The sequence below is a fragment of the Dipteris shenzhenensis genome, chromosome 17 (assembly GCF_047967505.1).
Source record: "Dipteris shenzhenensis isolate YYH24624 ecotype China chromosome 17, Dip_SZ_1.0, whole genome shotgun sequence".
Classification (NCBI taxonomy): domain Eukaryota; kingdom Viridiplantae; phylum Streptophyta; class Polypodiopsida; order Gleicheniales; family Dipteridaceae; genus Dipteris; species Dipteris shenzhenensis.
Genome location: NC_141612.1, coordinates 37,325,438 through 37,341,520, shown reverse-complemented (window position 1 = coordinate 37,341,520; position 16,083 = coordinate 37,325,438). Strand labels below are relative to the sequence as shown.

The 16,083-nt window shown below is 39.8% G+C and overlaps 1 protein-coding gene across 1 annotated transcript; it reads right to left on the bottom strand.

Annotated features, from left to right (window-relative positions):
* Nucleotides 1-5,421: 5,421 nt before the first annotated feature.
* LOC147892068 (ubiquitin-conjugating enzyme E2 variant 1C-like) lies at nucleotides 5,422-13,682 on the bottom strand. The gene is made up of 4 exons (XM_087388450.1): nucleotides 13,385-13,682; nucleotides 12,897-13,036; nucleotides 12,686-12,811; nucleotides 5,422-6,114 (listed from the first exon to the last, which is right to left on the bottom strand). The coding sequence occupies exons 1-4, from the start codon at nucleotides 13,410-13,412 to the stop codon at nucleotides 5,974-5,976; spliced, it is 435 nt and encodes a 144-aa protein (XP_087244576.1). The 5' UTR covers nucleotides 13,413-13,682; the 3' UTR covers nucleotides 5,422-5,973.
* Between the last annotated feature and the right edge of the window lie 2,401 nt (nucleotides 13,683-16,083).

The window sequence follows — 16,083 nt, the reverse complement described above, 5'->3', positions numbered from 1 at the left end:
GTGATATCAAGTAGATGCAAACCCAAAGACATCGATCTCATGAATAAAACATAGCAAAGGGTGCTCAGGAAGGTACGTCCAAAATCTCATGATATTCTAGTTATTTCTTAGAGTCTTAAAGGATGTTGGTAAAGTAACTAAACACAATATACATGCTTGTGCTTATTGAAGGAAACATACATGCTTGTGCTTATTGAAGGAAACCCTCATGTAGCCCTTGGATGATTGCTTCTTTGACATAAAGAGGTTGAGACCTTGGCACACGATCATCTAAGGCTAGAATGCGAGTCCATTGATATATTGTAAGCTTCGACAAAGTATTAGACTCTTCCTAAACTTATTTCCACAAAAGTCTTAGGCTTTCCAAAAGGCTCAAAAGTTGAAACTGAGTGAAAGGTACAATTCCTCATATGGCTAAGCATAATAACATACCATGGTTGGTTGTGACAATGATGTAACTCAAGGTAGGGTTGGATTTACTTTACCTTCAGCTCAGATCTAAGGCCCTTGTTGGCAAATGTTGCCACCACAGTCACCCTATGATTGTTGTTGAGTTGCTCCTTGGATGTTATCATAAAATGGTTCCTTATTGCACAAGAGGCAAGAAGATGGGCACTTGATGGCACCTCAATTTATATTCAAAGCTAGTCTTCAATTAAGGTTGCAAGCTATAATCTCGATTCTAGTTTACCAAGAGCTTGGAGAGTAGCTTGTCAAGGCCTGGTTAAAAAGGTCTTATAAAGGAGATGCAAAACCACGAGGGAAAAAATAATTAGCGAGGAAGGAATAAGAAAAATGTTATAAAGACAAGAAAAATCACACTAAGCAACTTCTAAATGTATTCTATTTTTATCACAGCCCTACATTGTTTGAAATAATTTCACATTCACATACAAATGACATTAGAGCAACAACCCACACATTATTTGGGATTGTCATTAGAGCCACTAATATTATAGAGATGAGGCTATTGGATTATTCTTGGAGGTCCCATAAATATCTACATCACATACCTACAACCTTAGATCTTTTTTTCAAAACGAATTGGGCCCATTTCCATCAATTAGTATCCATGGAGAAACTACCATGCCCTTTATATGTAATGGTGGGAATTGACAAATACATGGACTTCGAACATACCACTCAACAAGGAGATCAATTGTAAAGCATATTCTATTAAGAGAGGGTAACCATCCAAGAGGTTGCAACCTTTAATAGTATATGACAAGCTCTGATGAAAACAAATGCACACATAACAGCATATGCACCAATAGAGACGTGCACTAGAGGAGGCAAATGTATGGGTTTCCATGATTGAGGTGCATGATCTACATTACAACATAGACAACGATTAGGTTCATATAATATGCACCGATGGAGACATGTGTACCAAAGGTGGAGACATGTACACCAAAGGAGGCAACTATATGAGTTTCAAGATTGAGAGACATGATCTACGTTATGAAAGTGTCAAAGATTGGGTTCACATAATATGCATCAATGGAGACATCCACCAAAGGAGACAAATGTATGAGTTTCCATGGGTGGAGCAAGTGGAATATGAACATCACTTCTTTATTTGCACAGCTTGACATGTCCACTCAATACACCAAGGGTGATCTATATTGATATGCCAAAGCTGTAGTTATGGCACAAAACATGGGATCCCCTTCTAAATCTAGATAGAACCTAACGTGTAGCAACATTGCTTTAGTATCCTAAACTTAGCTACATCCTCCTCCTCAATTAAATGAGCAAGGCATATACATTAGATTGATAATAGTTATTGGGACTTCCAGTGAGAAAAAAACCCTCTTGATGTTTCTTCCTGAGTTTGATATAACATCAAGGGTGCTAGCAAAGTTCGACAACCTCACCTCAATGCTTTTGAGAGTGATGTATTAATACAAGCCGAGTATCTTTTACATATGTTGACTCCTCACGATGTTCCTTGCCTTAACGTGCCCAAAAGAGGTTGAGACCATGGCACCCGATCATCTTAGGCTCTTCCAAAACTTCTTTCCACAAAAGTCTTAGGCTTTCCAAAAGGCTCAATAGTTGAAACTGAGTGAAAGGTACAATTCCTTATATGGGCTAAGCATAATAACATACCATGGTTAGTTGTGACAATGATGTAACTCAAGGTAGGGTTGGGTTTACTTTACCTTTAGCTCAGATCTAAGGCCCTTGTTGGCAAATGTTGCCACCACCATCACCCTATGATTGTTGTTGAGTTGCTCCCTAGATGTTATCATAAAATGGTTCCTTATTTCACAAGAGGCAAGAAGATGGGCACTTGATGGCACCTCAATTTATATTCAAAGCTAGTCTTCAATTAAGGTTGCAAGCTGTAATCTGGATTCTAGTTTGCCACGAGGGAAAAAATAATTAGCGAGGAAGGATTAAGAAAAATGTTCTAAAGACACAAAAAATCACACGAAGCAACTTCTAAATGTATTTTATTTTTATCACAGCCGTACATTGTTTGAAATAATTTCACATTCACATACAAATGACATTAGAGCAACAACCGACATTATTTGAGATTTTGTCATTAGAGCCACTAATATTATAGAGATGAGGCTATTGGATTATACTTGGAGGTCCCATAAATATCTACATCACATACAACCTTAGATCTTTTTTACCAAAACGAATTGGGCCCATTTCCATCAATTAGTATCGATGGAGAAACTACCATGCCCTTTATATGTAAAGATGGGAATCGACAAATACATGGACTTAGAACATACCACTCAACAAGGAGATCAAGTGTAAAGCATATTCTATTAGGAGAGGGTAACCATCCAAGAGGTTGCAACCTTTAGTAGTATATGACAGGCTCTGATGAAGGCAAATGCACACATAACAGCATATGTACCAATAGAGACATGTGCACTAGAGGAGGCAAATGTATGGGTTTCCATGATTGAGGTGCATGATCTACATTACGATACGGACAACGATTAGGTTCATATAATATGCACCGATGGAGACGTGTACCAAAGGTGGAGACATGTACACCGAAGGAGGCAACTGTATGAGTTTCAAAACTGAGAGACATGATCTACGTTATGAAAGTGTCAAAGATTGGGTTCACATAATATGCATCAATGGAGACATGCACCATAGGAGACAAATGTATGAGTTTCCATGGGTGGAGCAAGTGGAATATGAACATCACTTCTTTATTTGTACAGCTTGACATGTCCACTCAATACACCAAGGGTGATCTATATTGATATGCCAAAGCTGTAGTTATGGCACAAAACATGGGATCCCCTTCTAAATCTAGATAGAGCCTAAGGTGTAGTAGCATTGCTTTAGTATGTTAAACTTAGCTACATCCTCCTTTAATTGTAAAATTGTAAATGAGCAAGGCATATACATTAGATTGATACAAGCCAAGTATCTTTTACATATGTTGACTCCTTACGGTGTTCCTTGCCTTTATGTATCCAAAATGGACACAAGGTTGAGGGAATACTTGACAACAATCAAAGGATTGTAGAGCATAAGGCCATTTCCATTGTTTGAACTTACATTATGGAGAGCTTGAACCATTCAAGCATAAGCTTTGTCTACGGTACTTTTCTATGTGGATGGGACTATGAGGTGGTACCCTTCCAATAGATGTAAAGTAGGGCTTAAGAGCCAAAGTGAGGCTTTGAGTCTTACATGATTCACCTTCAAGCTTAGCATAGTATTAAGTTACCTAACAAGGGCTTGCCTATTTTTTGAAGGCTCTTTGATATAACTCGACCATAACACAAAAGATGAGACTTGGGAGATGAAGTAAAGAGGTAGGCCCTTTAAAATCCTATCTGTCAAGCATCATATGAAGCTAGACATAGGACTCATACTTGATAATACATGAATCACCTCAAGGATTGCAAGTTGAGGTGTTCAAATTCTAGCCATGGATCCACATAGCAAGAGACATCTATGAGGCTCCAAAAACACACACAAATTCTAGTTTACATCTAGATGAATCCAAGAACATGCCCAAACTCATTCTCTAACAGAAAGTGAAGTTTCAATCTCATGACAGTCAATCATCTCACGACAGTCACTCATAAGGTTGAAAACCATAAACTCCATCATGCATAGCAAGGACTAGCTACTATGACAAAATGTAGTTTCCGCTGTACAAATTCTAGAGAAGATTTCCAAAAAATCTCATTGGCCATACAAAAACATATCGCATGGCCATAGATATCATCACTGGTCACAAGAACATCCCTAACTCCTCGAGCTAAAATAACAAAACAAGAGGTCCGGTCATCAATCAACTCATTTGCATGATACTACATCAATCACATGTGTGCCAATTAACGTGAATTTCAAGCTCTCGCCGACTTTTTAGTATAGTTTACATGTGTTCATCTATTGTGCCATAAACTTTAATTTCAAATTGTTTCAAGTTCTAAAAAGACTAGGTCAGAATGCTCAAAAAGCCCGCTCGCAACTCAGTTAATTTGAACACTTTATATCATTAGGCAATTATGTAAAGATTCAGCTAATAACTTTACAACAAAGTAACCTTAGAGGCATTATTCAAATTTGTGTGCTCTCAGCTCAACTCCATACTTCTAAAATTTCACAATATTGTCCGCACACATCAAACTAGTATCAAACTTTGGATGTTCAATACAAAAAACAAGCTAAACTTGTCCTGCAAATACACCGATTTTTGCCATACTTTCTCAACTTTGTTCTACTGTGTAACTACTTTGCTAGACAACCACATCCTCTCACACACAGTAAGCCAACCTCAACGCATGCTTTACTTCATTCTTGCAATGTCTATAAGCCATTGCCCCATAAATGTTGTATCATAACATGAACATTACGATGGCTTTGCCTATGAAAGTTAATCAGTTCAAATTATTCCACATAGCCCAACTTACTTCTGAACAATGCAGATGAGCAATTCTATGTATGATCACCGGTTCCAGGAATTTGATTCGAACACAAAACCGTTCAACAATACTGGTTCTAGACATGCTATTGTCTCCTACAAAGAGCTGTCCAATACCAGAGTTAAGAAAGCTGACAACACTCATCTGGCACATCAATTGCCAAAAACATCAAATAAAGCATCCCGGTTTTGTCTCGTAACCTCAAATCAGATGGGTTAACGAAATAAAAGTGCGTGAGCCATTTCAGCTCAAACAAAGCAACCTCCCTGCAAAAAGCTTCCAAATTCAAACTTGTTGATAAGACAATGCCTTAACTCAAATTGCAAATGATACAGATGTTTCTACATTAGGTCACAGCCATTAAAGAGGGAGTAATGTAGAGACAAAATATTGACCCATCTAAGGGAGTATTATAATTGGCTTTAAAGAGTATTAAGAATACTGAAATCTTGTAATTTAAAAATTTACCAATAGCTGTGACTTCGCTCTGGCCCAAAGTAAAGTTGCCCACGTCAATCACTCTAGCTTCTAACTCATACCTAGAAGTTCCCAATGGATGCATAGAATCAAACATGATCCACGTTCAGAGGTGTGTAACCAACAGTAAATTCATGGAGTCTATCAAATCAGAAGAACATCCAGGCCTTGAAGACATTGTGAAAAACAAGTCTATTATTAAAATAGAAGCAGGGTAGTGTTATTACCCCTGTTTCTAATTCAGTAGACACATTCACACACCATAATCTTGCAGCCTCAGTTCAAGGGAAAAACATAATTCCTTGCCCTTTGTTACATGCATATTAGAAGGCCACTAAACAGACCCAGTTCAATTAGAAACCCATCCAAATGATATCCAAAGCTTGGATTGCCACACTGTAAAAGTGGTCCAAATCAAATTTCCCTTAAGCTAACAGATTGTGTTAGCCTCAGCAACCTTTGACCACACCCATTCATTTACAGCAATAATGCTAATCACAGGTAGGTGGCATGTTGCCCCCTCCATGTAATCCTTGAGCCAATTGAACTTGGAAAAAAAATCTGCCACCTCACACTAGAAGGTACTCCCTTCTGGAGGCTGTGGCAATTTTCTATTGTGTCTGGAGGCCATCTCCCGCTTGAGCTCTGTCAGTATCTTTTCCATAGTATACTCTCTCTTCCAGTTGGCAAGAGGCAAAAAATACCTCGGTTCAACCTGCATGAACACAATATTTAAGTATGGTCTTTGAAATTCATGCCTCAGTTGCATAATCAATAAACTAATCAGAATTTGATTGCAAACAACAAATACAAAGAAAACTATGTCCCAACCCTTCCTTTCTTTATAAGCTATACAGACTCAGAACGTATACGCTAACATTAAAAAAATCCGCACTGCATGAAAAGGGAAGTCCACGTCCAAGACTATTCCTTCAAAGGGGCTCAATGAATAAGGTGGAGAGCCTTAAATTTGGTATCTATTCCTGGCCAGGCATCACTAAACATTCAAAAGGCATTTATGGTTAGATTACTGAAGCTCAGTAGATTCGGCAGGTTTTTTGTGCTGCTGAGCTCATGTATGGCCTGGTCTGCACCTTCTGAAACACAAAATGTCAAAGCAGCACGAATTGTAAAGATTTTCTCAGTCAGCTCTTCAGCTGCAAGGCTTTGGTGTATTTCCTAGCTGGAATACATTGAGCCGTCTTGGTGACCCTTTCCATGGCTACTGGATGATGATGGCCCTCACTATTTTGGTAGGTAGAATTCAGGCTGTCTTTGTTGAATTTGAGGCAAAGATCTAACAGTTCTCTTAATACTTCTGGCATATCACATTCACATCTGCTTGGGAAACTAACCAGAGGAATAAAATGCTGGAGCATATCCTTGGGGTTTATAGCTCTGCAAGGAGAAGTACAATAAATTGGTTATAGTGATCTACACAGTTGCTAGGAAACTTATACTTTTTGAAGACAGGGCTTTGACCAATTAAATTTAGCAATGTTTCCAGATTAGGTATAACTTGGCATGAAAAACTCATTGTGGATTTCATACATCTAGCTTTTTCGTGCCAAGATACCCTAATCTGGAAACATTGCTAAATTTAATTGATATATACATATATATATATATATATATATATATATCAATTGTTAACACACACATGTTAGCACATGATTTTTGCCATTAAAGTTTAAAATTAATATTGCTATGCAAACTACTGCATCCCAAAATGCATATACCTAGATGAGTCTAGGAACATGCCCAAACTCATCCTCTAAAAACACAACATAGTGCAGTTTCAATTTCATGATAGTCACTCATAAGGTTGAAAACCATAAACTCCATCACGCATAGTTACTATGGCATCCCCACTGACGTCATCAGCGCCCAACAGTGGGTGTAGACCATAGTATACAAATCCACACACCCACACATACTTGAGCATCCATTTATATAAAATCTTTGTACTAAGTTTCTGTTGGCACTCCGGAGGTGAAGGGCAGACTCAGCTATGTTCCTCCTCTGTCTCTTATCTTGTCCTCCTGCATCCCTCTGTCTCGATTGAGTCCTCCCCCTCCTCTCCTGCACCCTTCATCTCCACCTCCTACTGTTTTGGGAAGCTCCCACACCTCCTGTGCAGCCCGGCTCCTGCTCTTCCTCAGCCCTTGCAGCTGCATGCTGCTCTCGTGCAGCCCTTGCTGCCACATTTACCCTCCCCCTGCATTTGACCTAGTTGTTGTGTATGCGTGTATGTTATGCTCTGTGTGCTTGTGTCTGTATGTCTGCTATTGTTGTACCTGTGCAGTGCCTGCTTGTGTTGTCTATGTGTGTGTTGTCTGTGGGTGTTCTAAGTATGTGTATGCTGCCACTACGGTGCTAGACAGAACGGGGAGGGGCAGTCAGGAGTTTTCTGTGTGCAGATCAAGGGAGGGTGTGCTATGTGTGGTTGTGAGTCACTGTATGTGCACGTGCGTGCGCGCGTGTGTGTGTGTGTGTGTGAGAGAGAGACACAGAGAGAGAGAGAATATCACAAACAGTGTGTGTGTGTGTGAGAGAGAGAGAGAGACTAGTGTGTGTGGAGTCCTAGTGTGTGTGTGTGTGGTGTGTGTGTGTGAGAGAGTGCAGCCTCTGCTCTCCAGCCTCGCCAAGGATCCCGTACAGGCTCCCCTTCCGTCCATACATCTGTACGGTCTCCGTACACTTTCCGTATGACCGTACAGATCCGTGCTTGTCTGCATCGCCGTACTCTTCTGACGGCTGAGTCCCCTACCTCCGTACAGCCTTGTTGGTACTTCCGTACAGTACAGTCCTTTCCGTGCCCTTTTGCATCTCCGTACAATCCAGGCCTTTCCATATAGTCCCGTTGGTATAATCCCCGTACAATCTCCGTACAATCTCCGTGCAGTCCAGGCTTTCCGTACAATCCCGTATCCTTTCCGTACGATTTCTGGGTTTTTGCTCCTCTGCATTACCATACAGTTCTCTTCCGTACAATCTCCGTACAATCCAGGCTTTCCGTACAGTTCGTACAATCCCGTATCCTTTCCGTACGATTTCTGGGTTTTGCTCCTGTGCATTACCGTACAGTTCTCTGTCTCCTTTTCTTTCCCTCTATACTTCTCCATACAGTCTTTCTTGCCTTGCCGTATTTCAATCATGGCTTCAGCTTCGGATGTTTGTACATATGCTCAAAAAGAAAGACCCACAGATGCCAAGCGCCGTCCTTCACAGCCTGCATCACAAGATGATGAACTCACTATGGAAGCTCAACACGTGTTTGATACACTCAAGGATGACTTTCAGCAGTCACGACAGGAACGGGGCAAATCAGTTCCAAAGATCACATACAAATTGAAATTGCCATCCCTCGTGAATCCTCTCAGGAAGCTATCTCAAACTGCGGTAATAATTTTCTTTCCAAGAAGAATCCCAGCAGCCAATGATGTTGCACAGTGGATTAAGTCCATCCTCGGAGGATGCTTTGTAGAGGGAGTATATTTTGCATCTAGAGGCTTTTATGAGGTACATTTATCAGATGCCTTGTGCAAGCAGAGGCTACTTGAACTTTCTCCCCTCTTTTACGGGAAGCAGATGATACATGCTATGCCCTGGTCCCCAAACAAGGATTATCAAAGTCTTATACGACATCATTGTCCTGTATGGGTTGAGGTTGTTAACTGCACCTTGGTATGCCACTGGATGATTTGCCACCCCTTTCCAGTAGATTATTACATGTTAATCAGGCTTATTTCCGACATCGCTATTTTTGGCAAATGATCAGACTAGCAATTCATCCCTTACCTTTGCATGCCCAAGAGGAAATGGATTATGCTTGGGACAGCCTTGTCTCTTGTATACAGAATGTCATTAGGGAGTATGGAAACTGGCATATGACTAAATGAAGGAATGAGGTTAAATGGGCAAAAAGGACAACACAATTGACTGAATTTTCACATTTGAGGCCTCTCTCTGAATCAGAAAATGATTCCCTTTCACATGTTCGGATTAAATTGACTGCTAATGATCAGAGGAAATTGCACAAATGGCTAGAGCAAGAATGAAGCCCCTCATGAATAAGGGCTGCTCATCAAAAGCCTTTTTCCAGAGCCTGCATGCGACTCGAAAGAAAAACTCATGTCTAAGGGTAAGGAAGCTAGATGGCTCTTGGACGCACTCTTTCTCTGATCTCCAAGATGAATGCCAAAATTATTTCCAAAAACTGTTCTCTGCTCCTAGTTCCCCATCAAATTAAATGACTGATGCGAGGACTGAATTCCTCCAATATGTTTCTGAAATAGTGGAAATGGATGATGCTCTTACCTTGGAGAGGCCTTTTACTGATATAGAACTTGATAATACATTGTTCCACCTCAGCAAATATAAGTCCCCTGGCTGGGATGGCCTTACGGTGCAACTTTATATTTATTTTTGGGATGATTTGAAAGATATCCTCTTGCAAATGATCAATGTTGCCTGGCAAGAAAATCAGTTACCGCACTCTTGGAAGCATGGCATAGTCAAACTTGTGCCCAAAAAACATATGTGTGACCATATGTCAGACTAGAGGCCTATTACTCTGATGCCTGTAGTTTACAAACTCATTGCCAAAATGATTGTGTATAGGCTTCACAGGATACTGAATGCGGGCCTTCATCCTCATCAGTATGGGTTTGTGCCGCGAAGACAAATCCATGACAATATCTCCAATGTATTGACTGCATTGAATATGCCAAGTACTCGCATCAAGATGTGCTCATATTGCAGGTAGATATTGCTAAGGCATTTGACACTGTTCAATGGGATTTTATCTCTCAAATCATGACAAAGTTGGGCTTTGGTCCAAAGATAGCAAATGTAGTTTACTGGCTTTATTCTGGCTCTACTTCTCAGTGCATTCTTGGGGGTCATCTATCTCGGTCATGGACATTGGGTAGATCAGTTAGACAGGGCTGCCCTCTTAGTGCTCTCTTCTATGCCATTGCGACCCATCCCCTCTTAATGTATCTTGATCATCTTACAAACACAGGACAGATGACTGGTCTTAAAATCCCTGGGGCTGCATCTTTTTTGGCACAAGCATATGCTGATGATTCCTTCTTTATGCCACAAAATTCTCCCCCGGAAGTTCACATGCTTATGACCACTCTATCATTGTATGGATTGGCAGCGGGATTACATGTCAATTTTGACAAATCCAAATTGCTTCCCCTGAAACAATGTGACTGGCATTCTATTCTTTGGCCAGGTCAGGTGGTGCATTCCAAAGATGTAGTCAGACATTTGGGATATCCTATAGGATGGCATATCACCAGGAAGCAGCAATTAAAATGGATCTTCCAAAGACTTCAACATAAACTAGAATACTGGAAAATTTATACTTGGCCACTTCATGTCAGGCTCAGAATAGTACAGTCCATTATAATGTCCTATGTTCAGTTCTTTTTGCCTTTGCTACATTGGTCAACCAAAGATATTTCAGCCTTTATGTCTCAAGCTATGGAGATGTTATGGAGGACAAAAACTACTGTGAAAGCATTGAGACTGATGAAGATGGAAATGGTGTGCTCTCCTAGGATGCATGGTGGACTTAATATCCTCAATATAAGATATCATGTACTTGCAAGGAAGGCGACTATGCTCCATACTTTTTTCTGCCAACCACCACCATGGACTTGTATGATAGCATCCATGTGTGTCAACATGAGGACTTCTGCTTATGGTCATTGGACTACAGATCATTAGGAAGTTGTCATTGGGAGATTTGTAGGGAAGATACTTGGCTGTCCTTTCTCCACTGCTCTGATACTTGACTGGAAACAAGTACTTTCTAAGGTCAAATGGGCTCCTACCAATTGCTCGGGGACAAACTCAATGAGGAAAGAAAGTATTCATTGGAGTGCCATCTTTGACATTCCACTAGCTTTACAGGAACCTGTTCGGGCATACAATCTCATGAAATTGGGAATTAGATATATACATGATGTAGTAGATAATTAGGGCTATGTCTTATCTTTTCCTCAGACCACTGCTTCCTATGCATTGGGAATGCACCATAGGTCGATATGGAAGAAAGTTGCTGATTTGTTACATCCTTTTCTACCTGTTCCCCCTGTGGCTGACAGGGATAGGCTTATGGATTGGCAATTGCAACCCTCTGCTACATGCTCTCATCATGTTCCTCTACCTGCCTTGACCTCCATCAAAGCCTACACGCTTCTTCAGCGTGCTCCATGGATTCAGCAATATGCTAATACTCTGTGGCATATCAGGAAGCCCTTCTCATGGTGGCGGAAGAATCTCCAGATATTATGGAAGTGTAAAATGCCTTTGAAACAAAGACTTTTTCTTCGGAGATGCATGACAGGCACATTGTTAGTGGAAGTCACACTTGCCAAATGTCGCATTGCACCATCCACATGTTTACGATGTCAGGCTCCTTCAGAGACTGTCCCTCATTTGCTTTGGCACTGCCAGTGTTCTAGAAACCTCCTCGGAAGAATTTCAGATCATCTTCGACTCCGTTTCCCGAGTCACAGATTTGGAAAACATTTCTGGCTGTTTGGCAGATTTATGAGATCTTTGTCTCAATACTCACTATTTCTCTCTTGGGTGAGATATTGGGCTCTTTCGACAATCTGGAGTGAGCATAATTTGGCATACTTGGGTCAGCAGATTCACAAGTCATATGAATCTTTCCGAGCCTCATTGCGGCAATCCTTATATGATGCCTGCCATGAGGGTGATATAGATGCTTCTTGCATAGAGCTTTTCTTTTTATGTTTCTGATCTTTGGGATACTCTCTATTTTGGAGACTTCCCATCTTGTAAATTTATGAGCATATAAATACAGCATTGGATATTACCAAAAAAAATGTGTGTGTGTGTGTGTGTGTGTGAGAGAGAGAGAGAGAGAGAGAGAGAGAGAGAGAGAGAGCTTCATGTATGCATGTGAGGAGACAGAGGGAGAGATGCACCCGCGTGCACACACAGAAGAGAGAGAGAGAGAGAGAGAGAGAGAGAGAGAGAGAGAGCTTCATGTATACATGAGAGAGAGAGAGAGAGAGAGAGAGAGAGAGAGAGTCCGCCCCCCCTCCCCCCCCTAATGGTTTCACTCCATGCCCTCTTTAACACTTTGCATGCGCACTGGTTAACTTACACATGATAGCATCTAATTTCGCCTTACAATTTACTCTATACCAATAAGCATTTTCTATTAAAAGATATTATAGTGTGTATTTGGATGTCTCAATAAAAGCGCTGATTCTGCTAAAGACTGTTGCACTTACCATTCCAGAGTCCTGATTAACACACGTCATATTAATCCTGGAGTAAAACTTGACGCTGGGAGGCTTGTCTGGGTAGTCTTTGTCGCAAAAGAGCTTTAACTGGTAAATGCGCCCTTCATGAACTGACTGGCATAAAATCAGAAACAAAGATCAATACCAAGCGTGCCGACAATTGCTGTGGGACAGATTCGAATCAAGCTTTGGAAGTTACGTTATGAGGTCCGATGATTGTTCCAGTCCAGGATCGCATAAACATATCATCCCCATCATCCATTCCATAACTCACAGTGCCATCGCCAATCCCCTTTTCTCCCCTTTCAAGTTCTTCCAGCAGTCTGAAATTTCGCGGCACTGCAGTCCACTTCCGTCAACAAAATTCTCCTCGGGTTGCATACACCGGTCAAAAAAGTAAACGACCACACTAGAAAGCAAGCCAAAACCACGCGGGGCTAAGAAATGTAAAAAAGGATGGCTTGTAAAAGGGTCGTTTGGTGTATACATGCTCTATGCGCAACCATGAAAAGCAAGGCAACCCACAATAGCTATAAGTGCAAAACTATGAGATTAAAACGTAAGCAGGTCAATCAGCAGACAGGGGAAGGAACAGAATATATATAGCATCCAGGGGTAGCGTAATATGATCCGAGAGTGCAAAAAACGACCAGCCCAAGAGTCTAATCAAGCTAAACGGGCACTGACCGATGACAGGAGCGGCTGGGGATGCCATGGCCGAGGGCTGGTACAGGGGAAACTGCTGGAAAAGGGTGGGAAGCGTAGCTAGCGAGGCAAGGACGAGAGAAAGCTGCAAGATCGGCAGAGATCCAATCGCAGAGAAGGGGAGAGGCAGATGGGGATTGCAGCAGCAAACACAAATGTTTATTTACAACGCCATAGCCATCCTTAACTGTTCAAGATCATCATTTCTCACCAATTCCCACAAACAACTGTAGCCCTCCCCTCCTCCTCTGCTGTTCAACTTCTGTCTTCATCTTCATCTTCATTATATATAATACTTCCTACCCACAAACAGCAAGGGCCTTATTTCATCCAAGGCAAACACGCTGAAAACTTCTCTAGGCTTGCCTGGGGAGATGTGACCACTTGACAACCTTACCCTTAGATTCTAACAACTTTACCCTTCTATCATAGCTTTCATTTCAGACCGCCCTTGCACAATTCCCAGAATAAGAGAACCCAAAACAACTCATGCCGCTTTCCCTTTGCCATGCCAAAAATGGCTCTTTTGGATGTTTCTCCCTTGGAAGAGCATATTCTCGACATTTCTTCCATGGTGCATGACATAACAGATCCAATGCAAGATTGAGAGAGGGCTCTAAAGAAATGTCACATTAATAGTAGAGAAGTATCTCTCAAGGGATATAGCATTTTCCCCCCTACATTTCCAGTGTGCATATCGCATAGCATAACAGAATAGTTATTTCCCCCTTTTTTCTCCTCCATGACATAAGACCCTAAGCACCCCTCTCTTATTCAACCTAAAGCTTCATAGCCAACTTACCACTTTTCTCTATACTCTTCAATATCATTTAATCATTTCACCTTCAGACATTTTTACTCCCTATTGCATTTAACCTTTAGTTGCAATGTTCCACCTCTAAAGAGTAAAACTCTACTATTTTCATCAACATATATTTCAAGTGTCAATTCTCACCAAGTAGTTATGTCCCCCAACTGCTACTTTCTCTACTATTTTCCCAGTTTTTGACATGTTCAATATCTTAATACATATACTATTGCCTCAAGATTGCCAACATTCCTCCCCTCTTCAAGCTGAAAATTCATAACCTTAGAGTTTGTGATTTTTTTTGTTTGATAGAGTTCTTAGGAATTCTTTAAGTTCCTAAGATTTCTAAGGTAGCTTATGTGAAACGTGTGTTTTATAAGTTGATAGAGCTTTTTAGCATCTTATTTTTTGAGTTCTCAAATGTCTCTATTTGTTCATGTTTGTGAATTTTCATTTTAAATTAATAAATGTGTTTTATGAAATTTCTATTTCAATTTGTTGATTTCCCATAAGTTTTTATGTACGTAAATTTGATTTTTGCATGCAATGTGATTAAATTTTTTTATTATAAATAAATTGACACTCTTACACGTATTATTGATAGAATAATACTCTTTCAATATTATGTGAATGGACGCTTCACAAACTTATTTATAATAGGCATTCTTACGCTTATTGTTGAGAGAGTATATTTTATTCTTTCAATATTATGTGAATAAATGTGTTACATCATTGAACTTTTCAATATTGGCATTCTTACACTTTTGAATGAAATCCCAACTACTTGCACTCTTAATTAGAGTTCCTACACTTAATATTTAAAGAATATATATGTATTCTTTCAATTTTATGTGGATGCTAACATTCTTACAGTTACTCTTGACTAAATATTTTCTATCCTTTCAAGAATATGTGGAATGAATGATTTTTTATAGTTTACATTTTTATATTTCATAAAGGTTACATTCTTACACTTACTCTTGAGGGAACATTTATTCTTTCAATTGTATGTGAACAAATGCATAACTTTTGGCTATTACAGGTGTTGGGGATTTACGGTCATTTAAGTGTATCAGATAGTCATGCACATTTGTAAACTCAGTTGACGAGTATGCACATGGGATAATCTTTTTTAACTGGTCAAAATGAACGAGTCAACCCATGCACATGCTTGTCATCAAGGTCTACAGACATCCATAGCTACTTGTTGCACTATAAGACTTATTCATTCATTAGATTAAAATATTGATGGAAACTAGCAAGTTTTGGTGTAAGTTACATTTGGAAAGAATAAAGACTTAGTTTTAAAGCAATGCTATTAGAAAAGTATCAATAGAAGGCAATCCATAAATCAAAGAAAGGGTCACTTGAACACAATTTGATGACACTTTTAAGCTTTCCTACTTTGATTAACAATTGATGCGATCCCATGGAAAATGATTGAAAGTGTATGGTAATTTATTCAAATTGAAAGTGTTATGGTAAATTATTCAAAGTGTATGGTGCAAATTGAAAGTGTCATGGCAAATTTGATTAGCAAATTTGAAATTGTACGCTAACTTTGATTAGCAAACTGAACATGTGTTGGTAATTATTCAAACTATACAATGCAAATTAAGGCGTCATGGCAAATTTTCTAGTATGGTATAAAAGATATTGGAACCACGTGTTGCATATATCGAATTGAAAATTATAAGTGAGAAATTCTGCAATGATTGGAGGTTTTACTTTCAAGATGATATTTACATTGTAGCATAAAAGTAAATAGGCTTGAAGATGATATTAGAACCACGTGCTATGCATATTGAATTGGAAACTAAAAGCAACCAAAAAGTAAATACCATGTTTGAACATCGTCGGTACAAATTCTCCA